The following is a 24,950-nucleotide window of genomic DNA, read 5'->3' as shown; positions in this document are numbered from 1 at the left end:
GATTGGTTGCTTCCTACAAGAGCACAAAACGTGTGCATTTCTAGACATCTTTGAAAAGCAACTCAGGTAAAGAGATTGTTTTATGTCTTAAAGGGGCAGTGTTGTAATTTCAGACAGACTTGAATAAGATAAGTAGCCAGGAGGCAGAGGGTTACATCATTTGTCTGATTCTCTGTAATAATGCTATGGGAATAATACAAATTTAAACAATTGTAAAGTGGTTTCTTGCATCAAACACAACATTTTCAGTCACCTTCTTGTCTAAATGACAAGTGAATAAACAGGTTAATGTCAAGCCCTTCATGTTTTTGTTCTCCCAAAAGTCCGATGGAATGTAGGCCTACATTGAACACCACACATAGGCTGCTACTGTAGGCTGAACGATAGAACAACTATTTCCATCTTAAAATGTTATGTGATGCATTTTTCGCCATTGTTTTTGATGGTAGGCCACTCTGGTAGGTCTACATTATAATCAAATAGCCACAGTAGCCTACTTGGCCACAGTTAAAACTGTAACTTAAAGCAGTTACAGCGTCCGTGTCAGCACAGGATTTTCACAATGTTCATGTTTGCACTCAGCAGACATTAAATTTGCTTAGAGTCAAAAATAATTTGAGGAAACATTGGCGACTACTACACAGTATGTATAACTGCCCTTCTGGTTGGTATAGGTTTAGTGAGTAGTAAGCCTCATATGGGCACTGATGAGGGCTGCTCTCTCACCTCTCCAGGCAGTGGACAGCAGTGAGGACCCACTGAGGGGCAATCAGAGTTCCTCCACAGAAATGGACGCCAGTGCTGCAGAGGGACAGACAGAAGGGTTAAGTGAGTAAGTTCTCTGTGAGATATTGTTTTGTCTTATTGTATGTAATTATCAATATGTTAATGAGATTCATGAAAGGGAATGGGATGCTATCCTCCATACTTAGTCCTGAGGCTGATCTGCCAGGGCCATGAGTGAGGCTTGGATATACAACCTCCAACGATGCGACCGAAACACCTCCTGGGCTTTGTAACAGGCTGCCCACATGTCAAGCCAGCTGGAGACCAAAAATGCACTTTTATTTGTGAATTCTACAAATGTAGACCAGATAGAATGCAGGCAGATATACATACAGTGACCACATACAGTACATCTGGTTAAAGCAACTGTGTTAAAACAACACCCATTTGTATAATTATTAACAGAAACTGTCACTCACAATCAGAGTGCGAATTACACCGTGACATTCTGGGTGGGGGGTAGGGGGGTTATTGGGTGCACAATATTTTTTTATGGGTCTATAATAAAGAAGTAATTTAAGGTAAAAATGTATTAGCTTTAAATGTGTCATGAACACAACCATTAATGATGCTTTAATCTGATTGTCAAACAAATCACTTCAAAATGATGGCTACCTGTGCATGTTCCTCCACTCCAAAATAATAGAAACGGAAATACACATCTGTTTACAAAACACCAAAAGTTGTGCCTAATGACATTCAGTGATTGCCAATGAGTAGGCCGACATTAATTGAATGGCTTGCTGGCAAATGTACTTTTTTGGTAGCCTGAAAAGTCGGGGCTCCTGAAATGGGGCTGAAACTGTCCCAGGAAAAACTGGATGGTCAGCCTAACACACAGGGTCAATTTACTAGACGAGGCTACAATGTGTAGGCCTAGTACTATGCACTTCAAATAGGCCTTTCTGTAGCCAGTGGTGTAGTGGTAAAAAGAATACTTGGTGGGTAAACTCTGATTTCCAGTCACGTGAAAACAAATAATGCTCCCTATACTTTCACTGCATTTTTCTGAAAAAGGTGGTTAAACTGCATTTAGCTGCACATACATTCCACTAGGCCTACACCACTGCTGGTAGCCTGCCCTCTCAGCCGAGGCAATTTTACACACATGAACACAAGAGTTAAATCAAAACATGATTACGTCTTAGTTCATGAGCTGGTCATAATTCACGAGTTGAATGCTTGGAGTCTTCATAGACCGTGTGACATAAAACACTAAATTTCTTTCCTTTCATGAATGACATTTATGACAGTGTTATTTGTAACTATTAAGCATTTAACAATTGAATTAGAGCATTGAACTTAAATCCAGTACGATTCCTGGATCTTGGAGATCTCGGAAAATGCACTGTAAGTATAACTATGCCTACGTAAAATGTAATTATGTTTTGCCATGAAAACCGTTCTCATGGGCACACAAATCCAAAATAATGCAGGCCTATGCCATTGCAAAATGTAATGCTTCTAACCAAAAGAATCAACTATAGGTCTACTGTCATTAATGTTGGATGGGTTGGATGCAGATTGGTGTCTAGCTGTAGGCTAGTTGTCTAGTAATATTGGCAACCATCATCAGCTGATCCAGGAAAGAAAACAAATATTGATAGAAAAGAATAAAGCTAAATAAATGGTCTACTTCTTCTGGCCAGCATGGCTCAGAGAACACCGCAATGAGTGCTCTAAACAGCTGACTGACAAAACCAAACGGATAAACAACGGATAAATCTAATGCATTGGAATAAAGGCATTGGTCTTTTTTTATCAAGGGCACATGGCAAACAAATGGCGAAAATGAGCAAGTGCAAAGGAAGATCTATGCTTTTATAAGGAGCTCAGCAATGGCCAAAATGCAGCACTACTGAGTGAACAGTGCTGTGGACAGGGAGGTTTGTGCAGCCACTAGAAATAAATGGTTTAAACCATGACAGAGAGGTGGGGGTGTTTGTTTCATTTGAAAGCTTTTATTTTCATATTTACCACTGTAAAACATACACTGCTCAAAAAAACAAAGGGAACACTAAAATAACACATCCTAGATCTGAATGAATGAAATATTCTTATTAAATACTTTTTTCTTTACATAGTTGAATGTGCTGACAACAAAATCACACAAAAATTATCAATGGAAATCAAATGTATCAACCCATGGAGGTCTGGGTTTTGGAGTGACACTCAAAATTAAAGTGGAAAACCACACTACAGGCTGATCCTGTCATGTTTTGTCTTAGATTGTCTTGTCATTTTGCTTTTCCTTCTGTTCGTTTTCCCCCTGCTGGTCTTTTTAGGTTCGTTCCCCTTTTTCTCTCTCCCTTCCTCTCTCTCTTCTCTCTATCGTTCCGTTCCTGCTCCCAGCTGTTCCTATTCCCCTAATCAATCATTTAGTCTTCCCACACCTGTTCCATATCTTTTTCCCTGATTAGAGTCCCTATTTCTCCCCTTGTTTTCCGTTCCTGCCCTGTCGGATCCTTGTCTATTGTTCACCGTGCTGTGTTTGTGTATCGCCCTGTCGTGTCGTGTTTCCATTTACATTTACATTTAAGTCATTTAGCAGACGCTCTTATCCAGAGCGACTTACAAATTGGTGCATTCACCTTATGACATCCAGTGGGACAGTCACTTAACAATAGTGCATCTAAAACTTAGGGGGGGGGTGGGGTGAGAGGGATTACTTAACCTATCCTAGGTATTCCTTAAAGAGGTGGGGTTTCAGGTGTCTCCGGAAGGTGGTGATTGACTCCGCTGTCCTGGCGTCGTGAGGGAGTTTGTTCCACCATTGGGGGGGCCAGGGCAGCGAACAGTTTTGACTGGGCTGAGCGGGAGCTGTACTTCCTCAGTGGTAGGGAGGCGACTTGTTGCATAAAATTGAGCACACAGCCATGCACTCTCCATTTCCCTCAGATGCTGCGTGGTGAGCAGGTGTCTGAGTCTGCTAAGTTCAAGTGCCTTCCCGAGGCAACCTGCAGTTCTTGATCGAGTCTCCAGTCTGTTCTCGTCATTACGAGTGGAATTATGCCTTATGATTGTAAATTTACTTTACTGGATTAAAGACTCTGTTTTCGCCAAGTCGCTTTTGGGTCCTCATTCACCTGCATAACAGATCCAACTTTGATGTAATGTCCTTAAAACAAGTCAAAATGAGGCTCAGTAGTGGGTGTGGCCTCCACGTGCCTGTATGACCTCCCTACAACGCCTGGGCATGCTCCTGATGAGGTGGCGGATGGTCTCCTGAGGGATCTCCTCCCAGACCTGGACTAAAGCATCCGCCAACTCCTGGACAGTCTGTGGTGCAACGTGGCATTGGTGGATGGAGTGAGACATGATGTCCCAGATGTGCTCAATTGGATTCAGGTCTGGGAAACGGGTGGGCCAGTCCATAGCATCAATGCCTTCCTCTTGCAGGAACTGCTGACACACTCCAGCCACATTAGGTCTAGCATTGTCTTGCATTAGGAGGAACCCAAGGCCAAACGCACCAGCATATGGTCTCACAAGAGGTCTGAGGACCTCATCTCGGTACCTAATGGCAGTCAGGCTACCTTTGGCGAGCACATGGAGGGCTGTGCGGCCCCCCAAAGAAATGCCACCCACCGCCGAACTGGTCATGCTGGAGGATGTTGCAGGCAGCAGAACGTTCTCCACGGCGTCTCCAGACTCTGTCACGTCTGTCACGTGCTCAGTGTGAACCTGCTTTAATCTGTGAAGAGCACAGGGCGCCAGTGGTGAATTTGCCAATCTTGGTGTTCTCTGGCAAATGCCAAACGTCCTGCACGGTGTTGGGCTGTAAGCACAACCCCCACCTGTGGATGTCGGGCCCTCATACCACCCTCATGGAGTCTGTTTCTGACCGTTTGAGCAGACACATGCACATTTGTGGCCTGCTGGAGGTCATCCTACGGCCTCCTCCACGTCTCCTGATGTACTGGCCTTTCTCCTGGTAGCGCCTCCATGCTCTGGACACTACGCTGACAGACACAGCAAACCTTCTTGCCACAGCTTGTATTGATGTGCCATCCTGGATGAGCTGCACTACCTGAGCCACTTGTGTGAGTTGTAGACTCCGTCTCATGCTACCACTAGAGTGAAAGCACCGCCAGCATTCAAAAGTGACCAAAACATCAGCCAGGAAGCATAGGAACTGAGAAGTGGTCTGTGGTCCCCACCTGCAGAACCACTCCTTTATTGGGGGTGTCTTGCTAATTGCCTATAATTTCCACCTGTATTCTATTCCTTTTGCACAACAGCATGTGAAATTTATTGTCAATCAGTGTTGCTTCCTAAGTGGACAGTTTGATTTCACAGAAGTGTGATTGACTTGGAGTTACATTGTGTTGTTTAAGTGTTCCCTTTATTTTTTTGAGCAGTGTATTTACAACTGCATTTAAAAAAGGATAATGGTTAAATTAGCATTATTTAGACACCCCCCAAATATAGACTTTTGTTGTATTTAGTAGAGCTAATGTTTCATTCAGGGGAGCTGAGCCCCCCTGGCTCCCCAACAATTTGCACCCTGGTCACAGTAGTCCACATACCACAATCTGGGATTTGGCAGTAGTCCCATTTCTGGTTTCTGTCTGTGGTGTAGCACCATGGTCCATTCACATCATTGTCAGGGTTTCTACAATTCTAAAAGTGAAGAGGGGCGCAGAATAAATGTAAGTACATCTTCCCAAATGTCCGTCATATGCAATACATTTGCAGCATCATCTGACATGATTTAAATATGTCTTATAAGAAGACTCTTTGAACTTACATTGGACTCCATGCCTTTGTCAGGGTGGGATTCAGGGGTGAAGCTGGCGTGCTGATGGGGGCTCTGGGCGCTCCAACTCTGACAGGTGACACCCAACATGGTCATGGAAGTAGGACCCCTGTATGTCCCCCCGTTGCCCACCTTGCAATCTGAAAGCCAGTCAACAGAAAACAATATCAGGGATAACATTTCTACCCTCAACATTGACAATGTAGGGTGAATGAATGAATGTTGAACTGAATTCTAATCTAGGTAGTGTTTTCAGTAATGAATTACTATATGTTTATGTAGAGGTGTAGCTAACTACTGGAACTACACACACTTATTTTTTTTTGTCTAAAATAAAATGTGGGTAAAGTAAGCAATACTTTCCTTTCTTTTTCGGCATCAGCCCTGCCTAATTCTCACTTGAAACATAGTTTTTGTGTTAAATAGGCTAAATTTGTCATGTTTTGTCATTTATTATCTTGTCTTGTCCCTGTGCTTCCCATTCTATTCGTTTCCCTCTGCTGGTCTTATTAGGTTCTTTCCCTCTTTCTATCCCTCTCTCTCCCCCTCCCTCTCTCACTCTCTCGCTCTCTCTTCTCTCTATCGTTCCGTTCCTGCTCCCAGCTGTTCCTATTCCCCTAATCAATCATTTAGTCTTCCCACACCTGTTCCCGATCCTTTCCCCTGATTAGAGTCCCTATTTCTTCCTTTGTGTTCCGTTCCTGTCCTGTCGGTTCCTTGTCTAGAATTCACCGTGCTGTGTTTGTGTATCGCCCTGTCGTGTCGTGTTTTCCTCAGATGCTGCGTGGTGAGCAGGTGTCTGAGTCTGTCTGGTTCAAGTGCCTTCCCGAGGCAACCTGCTGTTCCCCTGCTGTTCAAGATCGAGTCTCCAGTTTGTCCTCGTCATTTCGAGTGAAAGTTGTGTTTTTTGTTTGTATTTACTTTACTGGATTAAAGACTCTGTTTTCGCCAAGTCGCTTTTGGGTCCTCTTTCACCTGCATGACAGAAGGAACCGACCAAGGAATGGACCCAGCGACTTCAGACGCTCGTTACACTGCCGTCGAGATCCAAGGAGCCATGCTCGGCAGACACGAGCAGGAATTGTCTGCTGCTCGCCATGCCGTGGAGAACCTGGCCGCTCAGGTTTCCGACCTCTCTGGACAGTTCCAGAGTCTACGTCTCGTGCCACCTGTTACTTCCTGGCCTGCCGAGCCTCCAGAACCTAGGGTTAATAACCCACCTTGCTACTCCGGGCAGCCCACTGAGTGCCGCTCCTTTCTCACGCAGTGTGAGATTGTGTTCTCTCTCCAACCCAACACATACTCTAGAGAGAGAGCTCGGGTTGCTTACGTCATTTCACTCCTTACTGGCCGGGCTCGAGAATGGGGCACAGCTATCTGGGAGGCAAGGGCTGATTGCTCTAACAAGTTCCAGAACTTTAAAGAGGAGATGATTCGGGTTTTTGACCGTTCAGTTTTTGGTAGGGAGGCTTCTAGGGCCCTGGCTTCCTTATGCCAAGGTGAACGGTCCATAACGGATTATTCTATTGAGTTTCGCACTCTTGCTGCCTCTAGTGAGTGGAACGAGCCGGCGCTGCTCGCTCGTTTTCTAGAGGGACTCCACGCAGTGGTTAAGGATGAGATTCTCTCCCGGGAGGTTCCTTCAGATGTGGACTCTTTGATTGCTCTCGCCATCCGCATAGAACGACGGGTAGATCTTCGTCACCGGGCTCGTGGAAGAGAGCTCGCATCAACGGTGTTTCCCTGCTCCGCATCGCAACCATCTCCCTCCTCTGGCTCAGAGTCTGAGCCCATGCAGCTGGGAGGGATTCGCATCTCGACTAAGGAGAGGGAACGGAGGATCACCAACCGCCTGTGCCTCTATTGCGGAGTTGCTGGACATTTTGTTAATTCATGTCCAGTAAAAGCCAGAGCTCATCTGTAAGCGGAGGGCTACAGGTGAGCGCAACTACTCAAGTCTCTCCATCAAAATCCTGTACTACTTTGTCGGTCCATCTACGCTGGACCGGTTCGGGTGCTACATGTAGTGCCTTGATAGACTCTGGGGCTGAGGGTTGTTTCATGGACGAAGCATGGGTTCGGAAACATGACATTCCTTTCAGAGAGTTAGAGAAGCCTACGCCCATGTTCGCCTTAGATGGTAGTCATCTTCCCAGTATCAGATTTGAGACACTACCTTTAACCCTCACAGTATCTGGTAACCACAGTGAGACTATTTCTTTTTTGATTTTTCGTTCACCGTTTACACCTGTTGTTTTGGGTCATCCCTGGCTAGTATGTCATAATCCTTCTATTAATTGGTCTAGTAATTCTATCCTATCCTGGAACGTTTCTTGTCATGTGAAGTGTTTAATGTCTGCCATCCCTCCCGTTTCTTCTGTCCCTACTTCTCAGGAGGAACCTGGCGATTTGACAGGAGTGCCGGAGGAATATCATGATCTGCGCACGGTCTTCAGTCGGTCCCGAGCCAACTCCCTTCCTCCTCACCGGTCGTATGATTGTAGTATTGATCTCCTTCCGGGGACCACTCCTCCTCGGGGTAGACTATACTCTCTGTCGGCTCCCGAACGTAAGGCTCTCGAGGATTATTTGTCTGTGTCTCTTGACGCCGGTACCATAGTGCCTTCTTCCTCTCCGGCCGGGGCGGGGTTCTTTTTGTTAAGAAGAAGGACGGTACTCTGCGCCCCTGCGTGGATTATCGAGGCTGAATGACATAACGGTTAAGAATCGTTATCCGCTTCCCCTTATGTCATCAGCCTTCGAGATTCTGCAGGGAGCCAGGTGCTTTACTAAGTTGGACCTTCGTAACGCTTACCATCTCGTGCGCATCAGAGAGGGGGACGAGTGGAAAAAGGCGTTTAACACTCCGTTAGGGCATTTTGAGTACCGGGTTCTGCCGTTTGGTCTCGCCAATGCGCCAGCTGTTTTTCAGGCATTAGTTAATGATGTTCTGAGAGACATGCTGAACATCTTTGTTTTTGTCTATCTTGACGATATCCTGATTTTTTCTCCGTCACTCGAGATTCATGTTCAGCACGTTCGACGTGTTCTACAGCGCCTTTTAGAGAATTGTCTCTACGTAAAGTCTGAGAAGTGCTCTTTTCATGTCTCCTCCGTTACTTTTCTCGGTTCCGTTATTTCCGCTGAAGGCATTCAGATGGATTCCGCTAAGGTCCAAGCTGTCAGTGATTGGCCCGTTCCAAGGTCACGTGTCGAGTTGCAGCGCTTTTTAGGTTTCGCTAATTTCTATCGGCGTTTCATTCGTAATTTCGGTCAAGTTGCTGCCCCTCTCACAGCTCTTACTTCTGTCAAGACGTGTTTTAAGTGGTCCGGTTCCGCCCAGGGAGCTTTTGATCTTCTAAAAGAACGTTTTACGTCCGCTCCTATCCTCGTTACTCCTGACGTCACTAGACAATTCATTGTCGAGGTTGACGCTTCAGAGGTAGGCGTGGGAGCCATTCTATCCCAGCGCTTCCAGTCTGACGATAAGGTTCATCCTTGCGCTTATTTTTCTCATCGCCTGTCGCCATCTGAGCGCAACTATGATGTGGGTAACCGTGAACTGCTCGCCATCCGCTTAGCCCTAGGCGAATGGCGACAGTGGTTGGAGGGGGCGACCGTTCCTTTTGTCGTTTGGACAGACCATAAGAACCTTGAGTACATCCGTTCTGCCAAACGACTTAATGCCCGTCAAGCTCGTTGGGCGTTGTTTTTCGCTCGTTTCGAGTTTGTGATTTCTTACCGTCCGGGTAGCAAGAACACCAAGCCTGATGCCTTATCCCGTCTGTTTAGTTCTTCTGTGGCTTCTACTGATCCCGAGGGGATTCTTCCTTATGGGCGTGTTGTCGGGTTAACAGTCTGGGGAATTGAAAGACAGGTTAAGCAAGCACTCACGCACACTGCGTCGCCGCGCGCTTGTCCTAGTAACCTCCTTTTCGTTCCTGTTTCCACTCGTCTGGCTGTTCTTCAGTGGGCTCACTCTGCCAAGTTAGCTGGTCATCCCGGTGTTCGAGGCACTCTTGCGTCTATTCGCCAGCGCTTTTGGTGGCCGACTCAGGAGCGTGACACGCGCCGTTTCGTGGCTGCTTGTTCGGACTGCGCGCAGACTAAGTCGGGTAACTCTCCTCCTGCCGGTCGTCTCAGACCGCTCCCCATTCCTTCTCGACCATGGTCTCACATCGCCCTAGACTTCATTACCGGTCTGCCTTTGTCTGCGGGGAAGACTGTGATTCTTACGGTTGTCGATAGGTTCTCTAAGGCGGCACATTTCATTCCCCTCGCTAAACTTCCTTCCGCTAAGGAGACGGCACAAATCATTATCGAGAATGTATTCAGAATTCATGGCCTCCCGTTAGACGCCGTTTCAGACAGAGGCCCGCAATTCACGTCACAGTTTTGGAGGGAGTTCTGTCGTTTGATTGGTGCGTCCGTCAGTCTCTCTTCCGGGTTTCATCCCCAGTCTAACGGTCAAGCAGAGAGGGCCAATCAGACGATTGGTCGCATACTACGCAGCCTTTCTTTCAGAAACCCTGCGTCTTGGGCAGAACAGCTCCCCTGGGCAGAATACGCTCACAATTCGCTTCCTTCGTCTGCTACCGGGTTATCTCCGTTTCAGAGTAGTCTGGGTTACCAGCCTCCTCTGTTCTCATCCCAGCTTGCCGAGTCCAGCGTTCCCTCCGCTCAAGCGTTTGTCCAACGTTGTGAGCGCACCTGGAGGAGGGTGAGGTCTGCACTTTGCCGTTACAGGGCACAGACTGTGAGAGCCGCCAATAAACGCAGGATTAAGAGTCCAAGGTATTGTTGCGGCCAGAGAGTGTGGCTTTCCACTCGCAACCTTCCTCTTACGACAGCTTCTCGTAAGTTGACTCCATGTTCATTGGTCCGTTCCGTGTCTCCCAGGTCGTCAATCCTGTCGCTGTGCGACTGCTTCTTCCGCGACATCTTCGTCGCGTCCATCCTGTCTTCCATGTCTCCTGTGTCAAGCCCTTTCTTCGCACCCCCGTTCGTCTTCCCTCCCCCCTCCCGTCCTTGTCGAGAGCGCACCTATTTACAAGGTACATAAGATCATGGACATGCGTTCTCGGGGACGGGGTCACCAATACTTAGTGGATTGGGAGGGTTACGGTCCTGAGGAGAGGAGTTGGGTTCCGTCTCGGGACGTGCTGGACCGTTCACTCATTGATGATTTCCTCCGTTGCCGCCAGGATTCCTCCTCGAGTGCGCCAGGAGGCGCTCGGTGAGTGGGGGGTACTGTCATGTTTTGTCATTTATTATCTTGTCTTGTCCCTGTGCTTCCCATTCTATTCGTTTCCCTCTGCTGGTCTTATTAGGTTCTTTCCCTCTTTCTATCCCTCTCTCTCCCCCTCCCTCTCTCACTCTCTCGCTCTCTCTTCTCTCTATCGTTCCGTTCCTGCTCCCAGCTGTTCCTATTCCCCTAATCAATCATTTAGTCTTCCCACACCTGTTCCCGATCCTTTCCCCTGATTAGAGTCCCTATTTCTTCCTTTGTGTTCCGTTCCTGTCCTGTCGGTTCCTTGTCTAGAATTCACCGTGCTGTGTTTGTGTATCGCCCTGTCGTGTCGTGTTTTCCTCAGATGCTGCGTGGTGAGCAGGTGTCTGAGTCTGTCTGGTTCAAGTGCCTTCCCGAGGCAACCTGCTGTTCCCCTGCTGTTCAAGATCGAGTCTCCAGTTTGTCCTCGTCATTTCGAGTGAAAGTTGTGTTTTTTGTTTGTATTTACTTTACTGGATTAAAGACTCTGTTTTCGCCAAGTCGCTTTTGGGTCCTCTTTCACCTGCATGACAAAATTACACATTCTGGTAGCAAATTAACCTAAAATGAATTGTAGTCTATGGCATTTCAGATTTGCAGTGCCTAAAGTATTCATACCCCTTGACTTCTTCCACAATTTGTTGTGTTACAGCCTGTATTCAAAATGAATATGTTTTTAGACATTGAAAATATTTATTTAGACATTTTAGCCATTTTTGCAAATGTATTGAAAATTAAATACAGAAATATCTCATCTCCATAAGTATTCACACACCTGAGTTAATACATGTTAGAATCACCTTTGCCAGCAATTACAGCTGTGAGTCTTTCAGGGTAAATCTCTAAGAGCTTTGCACCCCTGAGTTGTACAATATTTGTTCATTATTATTTTCAAAATGATCTGTCAAATTGGTTGTTGCTAGACAACAATTTTCAAGTCTTACCAGACAACAATTTTCAAGTCTTACCATAGATTTTCAAGCAGCTTTAAGTCTAAACTGTAACTTGGCCACTCAGGAACATTTACTGTCTTTTTGGTTACCAACTCCAGTGTAGAATTGTCCTCCTGTTTTAGGTTATTGTCCTGCTGAAAGGTAAATTCATCTCCCAGTGTCTGGTAAAAAGCAGACTGAACCAAGTTTTCCACTAGGATTTTGCCTGTGCTTAGCTCCATTCTGTAATTGTTTTTATCCCCAGTCCTTAACAATTACAAGCATACCCATAACATGATGCAGCCACCACTATGCTTGAAAATATGGAGAGTGGTACTCAGTAATGTATTCTATTTGATTTGCCCCAAACATAACACTTTGTATTCAGGACAAAAAGTGAATTGCCTTGCCAAATATTTTGCAGTATTACTTTAGTGCCTTGTTGCAAACAGGATGCATGTTTTGGAATATTTTTCTTCTGTACAGACCTTCGTTTCACTGTCAATTAGGTTAGTTTTGTGGAGAAACAACAATGTTGTTGATCCATCCTCAGTTTTCTCTTATCACAGCCATTAAACTCTGTAACTGTTTTAAAGTCATGGTGAAATCGCTGAGTATCGATACACCATTTAAAGTGTAACTTCACCATGCTCAACGGGGTATTAATAGTCTGCTTTTTATATTTTTACCCATGTACCAATAGGTGACCATTGCGAGGCATTGGAAAATCTCCCTGGTCTTTGTGGTTGAATCTGTGTTTGAAATTCACTGCTCGACTGAGGGACCTAACAGGTTATTGTATGTGTGTGGTACAGAGATGAGGTAGTCATTCAAAAATCATGTTAAACACTATTATTGCACACAGAGTGAGTCCAAGCAATTTATTATGAGACTTGTTAAATATGCACTATGCAGAAATTGCACCAGCATTTCCTGGTTGCTAAAATTCTAATAGTTAAGCCTAATTTTTGTTGATTTGACAAAATAAGCAAGTATAGTGTAAATAATCATTGTACCATCTAAACTGCTGTGAAATATATTTTCCAAAAGCAAACATATTATATTGTTCAGCTGTTTGAAGCTGGTGTACAAAACCGAAGGTAAAAGAAGCAAAAACTAAATGTAAGAACGGGAAGCATAGAAATAGCGCACATAGAACATATATACCGCTTCTTAGACTTGCTTTCAATGACAATGACAGATCTATAACTCATATTTGTTTTGAATTTGTTTGGATCGCCCAAAAACTGACATATTGCAGCTTTAAGCACATTGTTACTTCTGAACTGATTTAGGCTTGCCATAACAAAGGGGTTGAATACTTATTTACTCAAGACGTTTCAACTTTTTCTTGTTAATTAATTCATGTGGATGCTACTATGATTATGGATAATGCTGAATGAATCGTGAATAATGATGAGTGAGAAGGTTACAGAGGTATAAATATCATACCCCCCCAAAAAATGCTTACCTCTTCTGTTATCGTAATGGTGAGAGGTTAGCATGTCTTGGAGGTTAGCAAGATTCTTGTCTGACTTTCTTGCTCATCATTATTCATGATTCATTCAGGATTATCTTTTATAATGGTAGCATCCACATTAATGTAGAAGTGTTTAGAAACATATTCTATTCGTATTTACAATAAAAGTGACTTCAAAATGACACAATATATTTTTTAGCATTAATTAATATTGGGCACAAAATAATCGTAAACACAACCAAAATAAACAGCAAATGCATCTAACAAGTTTGTATAGTCACAAGCTTAATGTAGTCATTGCATGCTAGGAATACGGGACCAAATACTTGACATTTTACTACTTTAATACACACATAAGTGAATACGTTTGGTCGCCAAAAATGGGGGGACTATGTACAAAAAGTGCTGTAATTTCTAAACGGTTCACCAAATATCGATGAAAATACCCTCAAATCAAAGCTGACAGTCTGCACTTTAACCTCACAATCATTGTATCATATCAAATCCAAATTGCTGGAGTACAGAGCCAAAACAACAAAATATGTGTCACCGACGCAATATTTTTGGAGATCACTGTATATTTTCAAAATAGCTTCCCAAGCACTGATGAAAGGATGGAGAGATTACCTCTGCTGTCGTCTGAGGGTGCCTGGGAGGGTTTTGGTTCGGGCTGGTCATGTTTGTCAGGTTTAGGAGTAGGCTTGGGAGCAGTTGGGCATCTATTCACACTGCAGAACTCCCAACGAACAGAGGGGTCAGCGGTGTAGCACCATGGTGCACGGTCGCCATCAGGGTTCCTACACAGGTTTCTTCTCAAATCGCTGTGAAGCACATATTTAAGACATAATGTCCTCAGACACTGAAGATGACATATTACATTGTTTGGCTTTTAATGACTAGGTAGTAGACGACAGAGATAAAGCTAGAGATATTACATTACCCACTTGACACAGACATCAGTTCAACATCTAGTTTTGATTTACATTTGATTTACACAAGTTCTAAATGCCCTTACGCTGATGACTTTTTGCAAATCTAATCAGTTTTCCACATTGATTCAGTGTCATCACATAGATTGTGTAGTTTGAAATTACGTGGAAACAACGTAGATTCAACCAGTTTTTGCCCAGTGGTTAGAGATTCTTTGACTATGCTCTAGACCTCACGCTTTAGGGAAGACCTGCGGTGTCTTATTGTGACTGTGAGGTGTCATCGAGCTCCAGGACTGGCATCTCTTCCCACTGATGGTCTCTGTCACCATGCCACGATAGTCTGTCCCGTCGCCCACATAGCAGTCTTCCTCAGCTGGAGGGGGAGCTGCGTAATCTGAGGTTTAAAAACAATATGAGCCACATCAACCAAATTAAATCTGAATTTTGGTGAAAAATGTAGGCTGTATGGATTGCTAGTGGATGACATGAGTTTCGCTATGTAGTTAGTATATAGCGATTTTAGCATTTGGGAAAGCTATATAAATCCAATGCATTAACATCATCAATGTAATCTTCATTATCATCATCATCATGATGCAGTGTCAAGCGACCTGGTCCAGGAACATCTCCACAGCTAGGCACCTTGCAGTACTCCCAGCGCGTCTCTGGGTCTGTAGTAAAGCACCAGGGCATCTTCTCATGGTCTGGGTTCCTGCAGTAGTTCAGTTCCAGGCCTCTGACAGGAACACAAACAACCACACATATTGGTTAAATCACAGTCAGCCTGTATCTATAAGACATTAAAACACTGAGTTTGGTTCTTGCTTGAGTAAAAACAAGTTACCCAATCTCATGGGTCAATCTTACTTGCATGGGTAGTTGTCTGGAGTTCTGTTGTGCTGTTGGGGCGTCTGAGTTGCCCAGACCTGACAGGCTTTCCCAGATGCTGTCACTCCGATGGTTCCCCTGTAGGCACTGCCGTCGCCTGTGGCACAGGTGAGCTCCTCCACCTCCCTGGGAGGCTCAGAGGCTAGGGGAGAGGGAACGAGTGAGGAAAACTCCCTGGGATTAAATTGTTTATATTTATGTGAAAGAGCAGGGGAAACAGGGGTCATGGGAGACAAAAGAGATACAAGATGAAAATAATACATGGGGTGACAGAGTCGCTAGTAGGGAGTAGAAAGGGTCCAGGTTACGAAAGCCATAGACAATATACTAGTAATAGTGTTGTATATCTATGATAGCTCACTGCAGCGAGGGATAGAGCAGAAGTCCCAGCGTTTGGAGGGGCTGGTGGTGAAACACCAGGGTCTGGGGTCTCCGTCTGGGTTCCTACAGTAATTTTCCTCCAGGTACTTCTCAAGAAGACTGGAGAGACAGGGAGGGTGGGGAGAGAACGAGATGAAGGAGCACATGGTTAGACATATACAGTGAGCCCAAAAGTATTGGGACAGTGACACATTTTTTGTTTTTTGTACTCCAGCACTTTGGATTTTAAATTATGAGGTTCAAGTACAGATGATAAACTTAAATTTGAGGGTATTTTCATCCTTAACAGGTGAAATTAAAGCAGTTTAGAAATTAAAGCAGTTTCTGTAAATTTTTATTGAACTAGGCAAGTCAGTTAAGACATGCTAATATTTATGCATCTGTAACTTTGCTCACTTATCATTATTCACAATTAATTCAGGATTATCCATAATTATAATAGCATCCACATGAATGAATAAGTGTTTAGAAACATTATATTCTTATTTACAATACAAGTGACTCCAAAATGACACAGTACATTATTTAGCATTCTTTTCAATTAGACACAAAATAATCTGAAACACAACCAAAACAAACGGCAAATGCATCCAACACATTTGTAAAGTCACAAGATTGATTTAGTCATTGCATGGTATGAATATAGGACCAAAGACTTTTGACTACATTAATTAATACACAATACTTTTGGTCCCCTAAAATGGGGGACTATGTACAAAAAGTGCTGTAATTTCTAAACGGTTCACCCGATATTGATGGAAATACCCTCATAGTCGTTGTATAATTTCAAAATCCAATACGTTTGGAGCTCACAGTTATTACACAGATATTACTGAGAGAGAGAGAGTGAGAGAGGGAGAGGGAGAGGGAGAGAGAGAGAGAGAGAGAGAGAGAGAGAGAGAGAGAGAGAGAGAGAGAGAGAGAGAGAGAGAGAGAGAGAGAGAGAGAGAGAGAGAGAGAGAGAGAGAGAGAGAGAGAGAGAGAGAGAGAGAGAGAGAGAGAGAGAGAGAGAGAGAGAGAGGGAGGGAGAGAGAGAGAGAGAGAGAGAGAGAGAGAGAGAGAGAGAGAGAGAGAGAGAGAGGGAGAGAGAGAGAGAGAGAGAGAGAGAGAGAGAGAGAGAGAGAGAGAGAGAGAGAGAGAGAGAGAGGGAGAGGGAGAGAGAGGGAGAGAGAGAGAGAGAAGGAGAGAGAGAGAGAGAGAGAGAGGGAGAGAGAGAGAGAGAGAGAGAGAGAGAGAGAGAGGAGAGAGAGAGAGAGGGAGAGAGAGAGAGAGAGAGAGAGAGAGAGAGAGAGAGAGAGAGAGAGAGAGAGAGAGAGAGAGAGAGAGAGAGAGAGAGGGAGAGAGAGAGAGAGAGCGAGAGAGAGAGAGAGAGAGAGAGAGAGAGAGAGAGAGAGAGAGAGAGAGAGAGAGAGAGAGAGAGAGAGAGAGAGAGAGAGAGAGAGAGAGAGAGAGAGAGAGAGAGAGAGAGAGAGAGAGAGAGAGAGAGAGAGAGAGAGAGAGAGAGAGAGAGAGAGAGAGAGAGAGAGAGAGAGAGAGAGAGAGGAGAGAGAGAGAGAGAGAGAGAGGGAGAGAGAGAGAGAGAGGGAGAGAGAGAGAGAAAGAGAGAGAGAGAGAGAGAGAGAGAGAGAGAGAGAGAGAGAGAGAGAGAGAGAGAGAGAGAGAGAGAGAGAGAGAGAGAGAGAGAGACTATTACGCGCTGGGAATGTAGCCATGGTTGTGAGGTTTCTGGGCGTTCCAGTGCTGGCAGGTGTAGCCATTCTCAGTGGTGGAGATCTTTCCCCTGTAGTTCTTACCACTGCAGTGCATGCATTCATCTATGGACCAAACCACAGCAGAAATAAAGAAATAAAACACTTCCATATTACATTACCAAATTACCCACTGCATTTTTTAAATTGCACTGTCATGATGAGCGAGTGACTAAAAAAAAGTAGTCAACTCTTTGTTAAATATAGATAGTAATTTAGTGGTTTTGAATTCTTAACTTGTGCCAACATGACACCAGCTGTTTCATTAGCTTATTGGGACATAACAAGATATTGAGGGTACCGCTGCAGTTCTGGACATTGCAGGTCTCCCATCTGATGTCAGGGTCTGTTGTGTAGCACCATGGACCTTTGCTGTCCCCATCAGGGTTTCTGCAGAAGTTGGACTCCAGGTCAGCTTTGGGGTGTGTTGATGGAGTCATGCTGTAAGAGACATTCACAAAGATAACGTGGATTTAATTTAGGTGTTAAGAAATCTAGCGTCACAAGTTACTTAAGAGATTGAACAGGATTTTAAGCACTTACAAATTCATAACATATTGTATGAATTCAATTTTTTTATTGTTGCAGGATGTGCGTGATTTTATTTGGCCCTCCAAGTTCTCTGAGCAAAATATTTTTTCTATTGTTGGACATAACAGACTAAAAACACCAGCAAATCAGCTCCAAGTGATTTTAATTTTGGAAATCTGTTCTACAGTATTCTCGTGAATAGTAAAGTGATATACTGTATGTAGGGTGGCAAGGCTATCGGTAATTTATCAAAGTTAACTTGAGTAACTTCAAAAATGTGTATTTATATAGAGTATTCATTTAATTAATATTTTTTTTTTTACATCTGTGTATATCTGTCTACGAGTTTCTAGTAGACAGCCCATATGGTTCAAGAGAAAATAGCATAATTAATGGAACAAAGCATCTAATCAACAATGGCATTATTTTCCATTTTCAATTACCTCTTCCAACTATTTACTGCCACCAGTCTGACTCCAAAACATTGACAACAAATACATTTTTGACATAGTAAAATAAATCAAAGTGTGTTAAGGGTATTTAATGCTGAAACCCTCATATTAAACTATTATATTAATAATTATAATAATTATATTCACTAAGTTGATGGTTTATATGTAAGATAATGTTTTACAGCTTTGTCATTCTATATACAATAAAAGTTTGGACACACCTACTAATTCAAGGGTTTTTCTTCATTTTTACAATTCAAAGTAACCACCCTTTGCCTTGATGAAAGCTTTGCACACTCTTGGCATTCTCTCATTTTTTTATCTTCGGGTTGTCCATATTTTGTAAATAAAATACTTAATAGGAATATGAGAAATATTGTACAAGTCAGAGACAGCTATGGATGGCCTGGCCCAATCTAACGTACCCCCTTGCCCGTCCAAATAAAAATATTATATAGAAATGTTGAAATATTGATCATTTATTTGACCGAAACGCGCCCCAACAGGAAGATTCATCAATCTCAGTTAAAGCACCCGAGCGAGCGAAACAGCGCCCCTCTGTCAAAGTATGTGTTGACCATTCATCCGATGCTGTCTGGATTATGTTATCCCCCCGCACCTCTCTGATTCAGAGGGGTTGGGTTAAATACGGAAGACACATTTCAGTTGAATGCAATTCAGTAGTACAACTGACTAGGTATCCCCCTTTCCCATTGTTGGGGTGGAGACATCAGTGAGCATAGCCTTGCTATTGAGAAAGGCCGCCGTAGGCAGACATGGCTCTCAAGAGAAGACAGGCTATGTGCTCACTGCCCACAAAATGAAGTGGAAACTGAGCTGCACTTCCTAACCTCCTGCCCAATGTATGACCATATTAGAGAGACATATTTCCCCCAGATTACACAGATCCACAAAGAATTCGAAAACAAATCCAATTTTGAAAAACTCCCATATCTTTTGGGTGAAATTCCACAGTGTGCCATCACAGCAGCAAGATTTGTGACCTGTTGCCACGAGAAAAGGGCAACCAGTGAAGAACAAACACCATTGTAAATACAACCCATATTTATGCTTATTCATTTTATCTTGTGTCCTTTAACTATTTGTACATTGTATATATACATTTAACATTACATTACATTTAAGTCATTTAGCAGACGCTCTTATCCAGAGCGACTTACAAATTACACCTTATGACATCCAGTGGAACAGTCACTTTACAATAGTGCATCTAAATCTTAAAGGGGGGGGGGGTGAGAAGGATCACTTATCCTATCCTAGGTATGTCATTAGTCCAATGTGGTTCCCGCTTCTTCATCTGCACTGGTCTACTGTAACCACTCAGGACAAAGTGAGCACCTTGTTTCTTGTCAGAATCTTGAGCCTCATTTTGTTAAAGGTGGGGTAATGACCGATGGAATAATGTGCTTGTATCCTTTTATTTATTTATATATATATATATATATATATATATATATATATATATATATATATATATATATATATATATATATATATATATATATATATATATGACATTTGTAATGTCTTTACTGTTTTTAAACTTCTGTATGTGTAATGTTTACTGTTAATTTTTGTTGTTTTTCACTTTATATATTCACTTTGTATGTTGTCTACCTCACTTGCTTTGGCAATGTTAACACATGTTTCCCATGCCAATAAAGCCCTTGAATTGAATTGAATTGACATGATTATCTCGTCATTATATAGAACTCTCTGGTTTCAGTATTTTGTGACTTGGAAACAGTGTTGCCAATGTTCGCGGTTTTTTACCTAATTGGGCTACTTTGACAACGATGTTGCAGGCTTTTGGGCTATTTCTAAATTGCACCGCGCCCGCCAAGGCATTTCTCTTAAATATATATATATTTCGACCGCGACCGGGAGGCGGCGCACAATTAGCCCAGCGTCGTCCGGGTAGGGGAGGGTTTGGCCGGCAGTGCTTTATGCATGCTCAGTCGTTGGTCTCGGGGGCTCCCCGATTGGAAATTTGAAATGGAAGTTATGGAACTCCCACTTGTGGTTATTTTTTAATAGGAAAAAGACCCCATTGAAACTGACATTAGGCCAAATGTGGAGAATTATACGTTTGCCTCTGTTGCCCATCAAGTAGCCTATTCATGTATATGTCACTGTAGGCTATCATTTGATACAATATATATGTTGAAATGATGATATCACTGGAGTCATTGCAAATCAATGTGTGCCACTTATGTAGCCTACCTGGAGCTGTCAAACCAATTTATTAAATAGCCTATACCTTCAGTTTATTGTTGTTGTAGCCTTGTGTTATTATCAACGCATTAGATTGACGGTAAATCAATTACACAAATAAACACTGGCTGTTGTTAACAAACAAATTCAGTTCATATACATATTATACATTTTAAATTCAGAAATTGAAATTATGACCCCATCTTCAGTATCCTATTCAAGCAGGCTACTAGGGAAACAAGCACTTCTTATTGCGAAATCGCCTCGCTATTTATGTTGAATAAATTAGTCTGTTAATTTGAACTGAGCAAGCGGCTAAATTGTTCAGTTTACATCTTGTCTACATCTTGTCTAGGCTACTGAAAACTATCTGAAATGAGATATAGCTCTATCAGGGGCTATAGGCTACCTGCTTTTATTTTAGCAAACTATGGCAAAAAAATATTAGATTTTAGTCTGTAGCTCATACCCATGGGCGCTGCCAGGGATTTTGTGCCCTATGAAAATACATCACATTAGGCCCCACCACCACAGGCCCCACCAACCCTGCAGCTACACCAATTGCTGCTGTAGGCACACACTTCCAGAACCCAATCAACCCATTCAAAGCTTTAAATAACTCTACCTTTGCAGGCTTGGAACTCTGTTGTAGTCCAATATTTACTGTACGATATTTACTGACAGTGAGCTGTGAAAATATAACCCTGTGCACACATGCATGCAACATTCTGCATACAGTGGAATTCACTATTTGATGCAAAACTGATACCCTCTATAAGAAATGTGCTAAAGGTAATCTTTTACAGTCTAAATGTGATTGTAATGGTCAAATTCTTGAATAGAAAATTCTCATAACCTTAATGAATAACTTAAAATAAATCTAACTTAAGAATAACTTAAAATAAATCTAATGTACCTCTTCAATTAAAATGAATTAACATGATCATCTATAGAATGATATAACAAACAATATAATAAAATCAGCAGCAGATTTTTGAACTAAGTATACGTACATACCAAATAGAAAATAAGCAGCTGTAAAAGTGGAAATGGAAAACAAAATGGAAATGGAAACGAAAGGGCCTGATAGTGGCGCTAGAGGAAAGGTCAAGTCGTCACCAAATCAATAGGTTTCTTCCACTTGGGGTCTTGATTGTGCACACATTTTATGGCAATCCAGCCATTACTTTGAGATATATCTTGTTCTCAGTCTGTTCTCAGCAATACAGAGGCTCTCTGGATGTTTAATTTTGCCAACAAATGTTTTTTTTATTTTTATAAACCGTTAGTTTTATTAGTACATTGTAAATAAAATACTATATTAATGATGATAGGTTGATAATTTAATATAGATTTGTTTTTACATACGGCGCCCCTGCCTATACCTATTGAAATGACAAGTCATTCTTCCAAATGGGCCATTTATAACAGCCAGAAAATAGCCTAACATTTAGTTTTTTTTTATTCATCCAAGTTTTTCTTGATCAGAGATTTCGAGATCCTCTGTCCAACTTTCATCACTCGAACTCTCCTGTCAGATTTATCTATAATCATGCACATGCGCAAAGTGATTTATTTAAATTATAATCCTGGTTCAAGCCCTGAATGCTGATTAGTTGAAGGCCGTGGTATATCAGACCATATAGCACGTGTATGAAAATACATTACTTTTTACTGTTCTAATTACATTGTTAACCAGTTTATAATAGCAATATGTCACCCTGGGGGTTTGTGGTATATGGCCAATATATCCAGGCACTCTGTGTTGCGTCGTGTTAAGATCAGCCCTTAGCCGTGGTGTATTGGCCATATACTATACTCCCTTCCCTTTCAATCGACAACCATTGATGGGAAATGATCTTGCGAGTTTATTAAGGGTGAATCATCTTTTCTCTTGTCACATATTAAAATTCCTAAATTAAGTCTTGTCATAGCTTGCAATAATTATTATTTTGAGGAAACCTGAATTTTGCTTCTAACATTACAAGTTACTATGATATTCCTTCTAAATTGTCTCGATAACGTTATGTAAAATTGGTTTATTGTGTAGATATGGCAACTACTCTCTTGCTGTAAAATGTTTTCAGGCCTTTTTAGCATGTTATGAGTTGTCATTGTTTTAGAAATTTGAACTTGACCTGGCAACCCTGGTTGGAAACCAAAGTCGACGGGTGCACAGTGCACTGTTAGGATGCTAGTGTAACAGGGTTATATTGGTGATTCCCCTTGCCACTTTATTGTTAAGCCAATGGGTTTTTGGTTTAAGTTTGTCTTGCCTTCACCTACACAACATGGGGTCATGTTTTGTCATTTATTATCATGTCTTGTCTCTGTGCTTCCCTTCTATTTGTTTCCCTCTGCTGGTCTTATTAGGTTCTTTCCCTCTTTCTATCCCTCTCTCTCTCCCTCCCTCTCTCCCTCTCTCGCTCTCTCTCTCTACCGTTCCGTTCCTGCTCCCAGCTGTTCCTCATTCTCCTAACTACCTCATTTACTCTTTTCACACCTGTCCCCTATTTTGCCCTCTGATTAGAGTCCCTATTTCTCCCTCTGTTTCCCGCTTCTGTCCTTGTCGGATCCTTGCTTGATGTTCGCTGTTCTGTGTCCTTGTTCCGCCCTGTCGTGTTTTACCTTCTTCAGATGCTGCGTGTGAGCAGGTGTCAATGTCAGCTACGGCCGGTGCCTACCCGAAGCGACCTGCAGTCTGTGGTCGCGTCTCCAGTCATTCCTCTCTACTGACGAGTGGATTTCAGTTTTCCTGTTTTGCTTTTACCTAGATAATATCCAGGATTATCGCTTTTGTTTAAAACTGGAATAAAGACTCTGTTTCCGTTAAGTCGCTTTTGGGTCCTCATTCACCAGCATAACAGAAGGATCCGACCAAGAATGGACCCAGCGACTACGGATTCTCGCAACACTGCCGTCGAGATCCAGGGAGCAATGCTCGGCAGACACGAGCAGGAATTGTTTGCTGCTCGTCATGCCGTTGAGACCCTGGCCGCTCAGGTTTCCGACCTCTCAGGACAGTTTCAGAGTCTTCGTCTCGTGCCACCAGCTACTTCCTGGTCTTCCGAGTCTCCGGAACCTAGGGTTAATAACCCACCATGTTACTCTGGGCAGCCCACTGAGTGCCGCTCCTTTCTCACCCAGTGTGATATTGTGTTCTCTCTCAACCCAACACATACTCAAGAGAGAGCTCGGATCGCTTACGTCATTTCACTCCTTACTGGTCGGGCTCGGGAGTGGGGCACAGCTATCTGGGAGGCAAGGGCTGAGTGTTCTAACAATTATCTGAACTTTAAAGAGGAGATGATACGGGTTTTTGATCGTTCAGTTTTTGGTAAGGAGGCTTCCAGGGCCCTGGCTTCTCTATGTCAAGGTGATCGATCCATAACGGATTACTCTATAGAGTTTCGCACTCTTGCTGCCTCCAGTGACTGGAACGAGCCGGCGTTGCTCGCTCGTTTTCTGGAGGGACTCCACGCTGAGGTTAAAGATGAGATTCTCTCCCGGGAGGTTCCTTCCAGCGTGGACTCTTTGATTGCACTCGCCATCCGCATAGAACGACGGGTAGATCTTCGTCACCGAGCTCGTGGAAGAGAGCTCGCGTTAACGGTGTTCCCCCTCTCCGCATCTCAACCATCTCCTCCCTCCGGCTCAGAGACTGAGCCCATGCAGCTGGGAGGTATTCGCATCTCGACTAAGGAGAGGGAACGGAGGATCACCAACCGCCTTTGCCTCTATTGCAGTTCTGCTGGACATTTTGTCATTTCATGTCCAGTAAAAGCCAGAGCTCATCAGTAAGCGGAGGGCTACTGGTGAGCGCTACTACTCAGGTCTCTCCATCAAGATCCTGTACTACTTTGTCGGTCCATCTACGCTGGACCGGTTCGGCTGCTTCCTGCAGTGCCTTGATAGACTCTGGGGCTGAGGGTTGTTTTATGGACGAAGCATGGGCTCGGAAACATGACATTCCTCTCAGACAGTTAGGGAAGCCCACGCCCATGTTCGCCTTAGATGGTAGTCTTCTCCCCAGTATCAGATGTGAGACACTACCTTTAACCCTCACAGTATCTGGTAACCACAGTGAGACCATTTCCTTTTTGATTTTTCGTTCACCTTTTACACCTGTTGTTTTGGGTCATCCCTGGCTAGTATGTCATAATCCTTCTATTAATTGGTCTAGTAATTCTATCCTATCCTGGAACGTTTCTTGTCATGTGAAGTGTTTAATGTCTGCTATCCCTCCTGTTTCTTCTGTCCCCTCTTCTCAGGAGGAACCTGGTGATTTGACAGGAGTGCCGGAGGAATATCATGATCTGCGCACGGTCTTCAGTCGGTTCAGAGCCAACTCCCTTCCTCCTCACCGGTTGTATGATTGTTGTATTGATCTCCTTCCGGGGACCACTCCCCCTCGGGGTAGACTATACTCTCTGTCGGCTCCCGAACGTAAGGCTCTCGAGGATTATTTGTCTGTTTCTCTCGACGCCGGTACCGTGGTGCCTTCTTCCTCTCCCGCCGGAGCGGGGGTTTTTTTTTAAGAAGAAGGACGGTACTCTG

At 43.5% G+C, this 24,950-nt stretch overlaps 1 protein-coding gene across 1 annotated transcript in view; it reads right to left on the bottom strand.

Moving 5' to 3' along the window:
* The window catches only part of LOC123990739 (plasminogen-like), a 34,735-nt gene that overhangs the window by 3,835 nt on the left and 5,950 nt on the right, over positions 1 to 24,950 (bottom strand). Inside the window, exons 5-15 of the mRNA XM_046291560.1 lie at positions 17,477 to 17,616; positions 17,121 to 17,241; positions 15,408 to 15,526; positions 15,026 to 15,188; positions 14,770 to 14,894; positions 14,393 to 14,552; positions 13,854 to 14,047; positions 5,537 to 5,685; positions 5,316 to 5,409; positions 929 to 1,043; positions 727 to 801 (exon numbers count right to left, since the gene is read on the bottom strand). Coding sequence (XP_046147516.1) covers positions 727 to 801; positions 929 to 1,043; positions 5,316 to 5,409; positions 5,537 to 5,685; positions 13,854 to 14,047; positions 14,393 to 14,552; positions 14,770 to 14,894; positions 15,026 to 15,188; positions 15,408 to 15,526; positions 17,121 to 17,241; positions 17,477 to 17,616 — 1,455 coding nt within the window. The remainder of the gene's footprint in view (positions 1 to 726; positions 802 to 928; positions 1,044 to 5,315; positions 5,410 to 5,536; positions 5,686 to 13,853; positions 14,048 to 14,392; positions 14,553 to 14,769; positions 14,895 to 15,025; positions 15,189 to 15,407; positions 15,527 to 17,120; positions 17,242 to 17,476; positions 17,617 to 24,950) is intronic.

Source organism: Oncorhynchus gorbuscha, linkage group LG12 (assembly GCF_021184085.1).
Source record: "Oncorhynchus gorbuscha isolate QuinsamMale2020 ecotype Even-year linkage group LG12, OgorEven_v1.0, whole genome shotgun sequence".
Lineage (NCBI taxonomy): Eukaryota > Metazoa > Chordata > Actinopteri > Salmoniformes > Salmonidae > Oncorhynchus > Oncorhynchus gorbuscha.
This window is presented reverse-complemented; position numbering and strand designations above follow the sequence as displayed.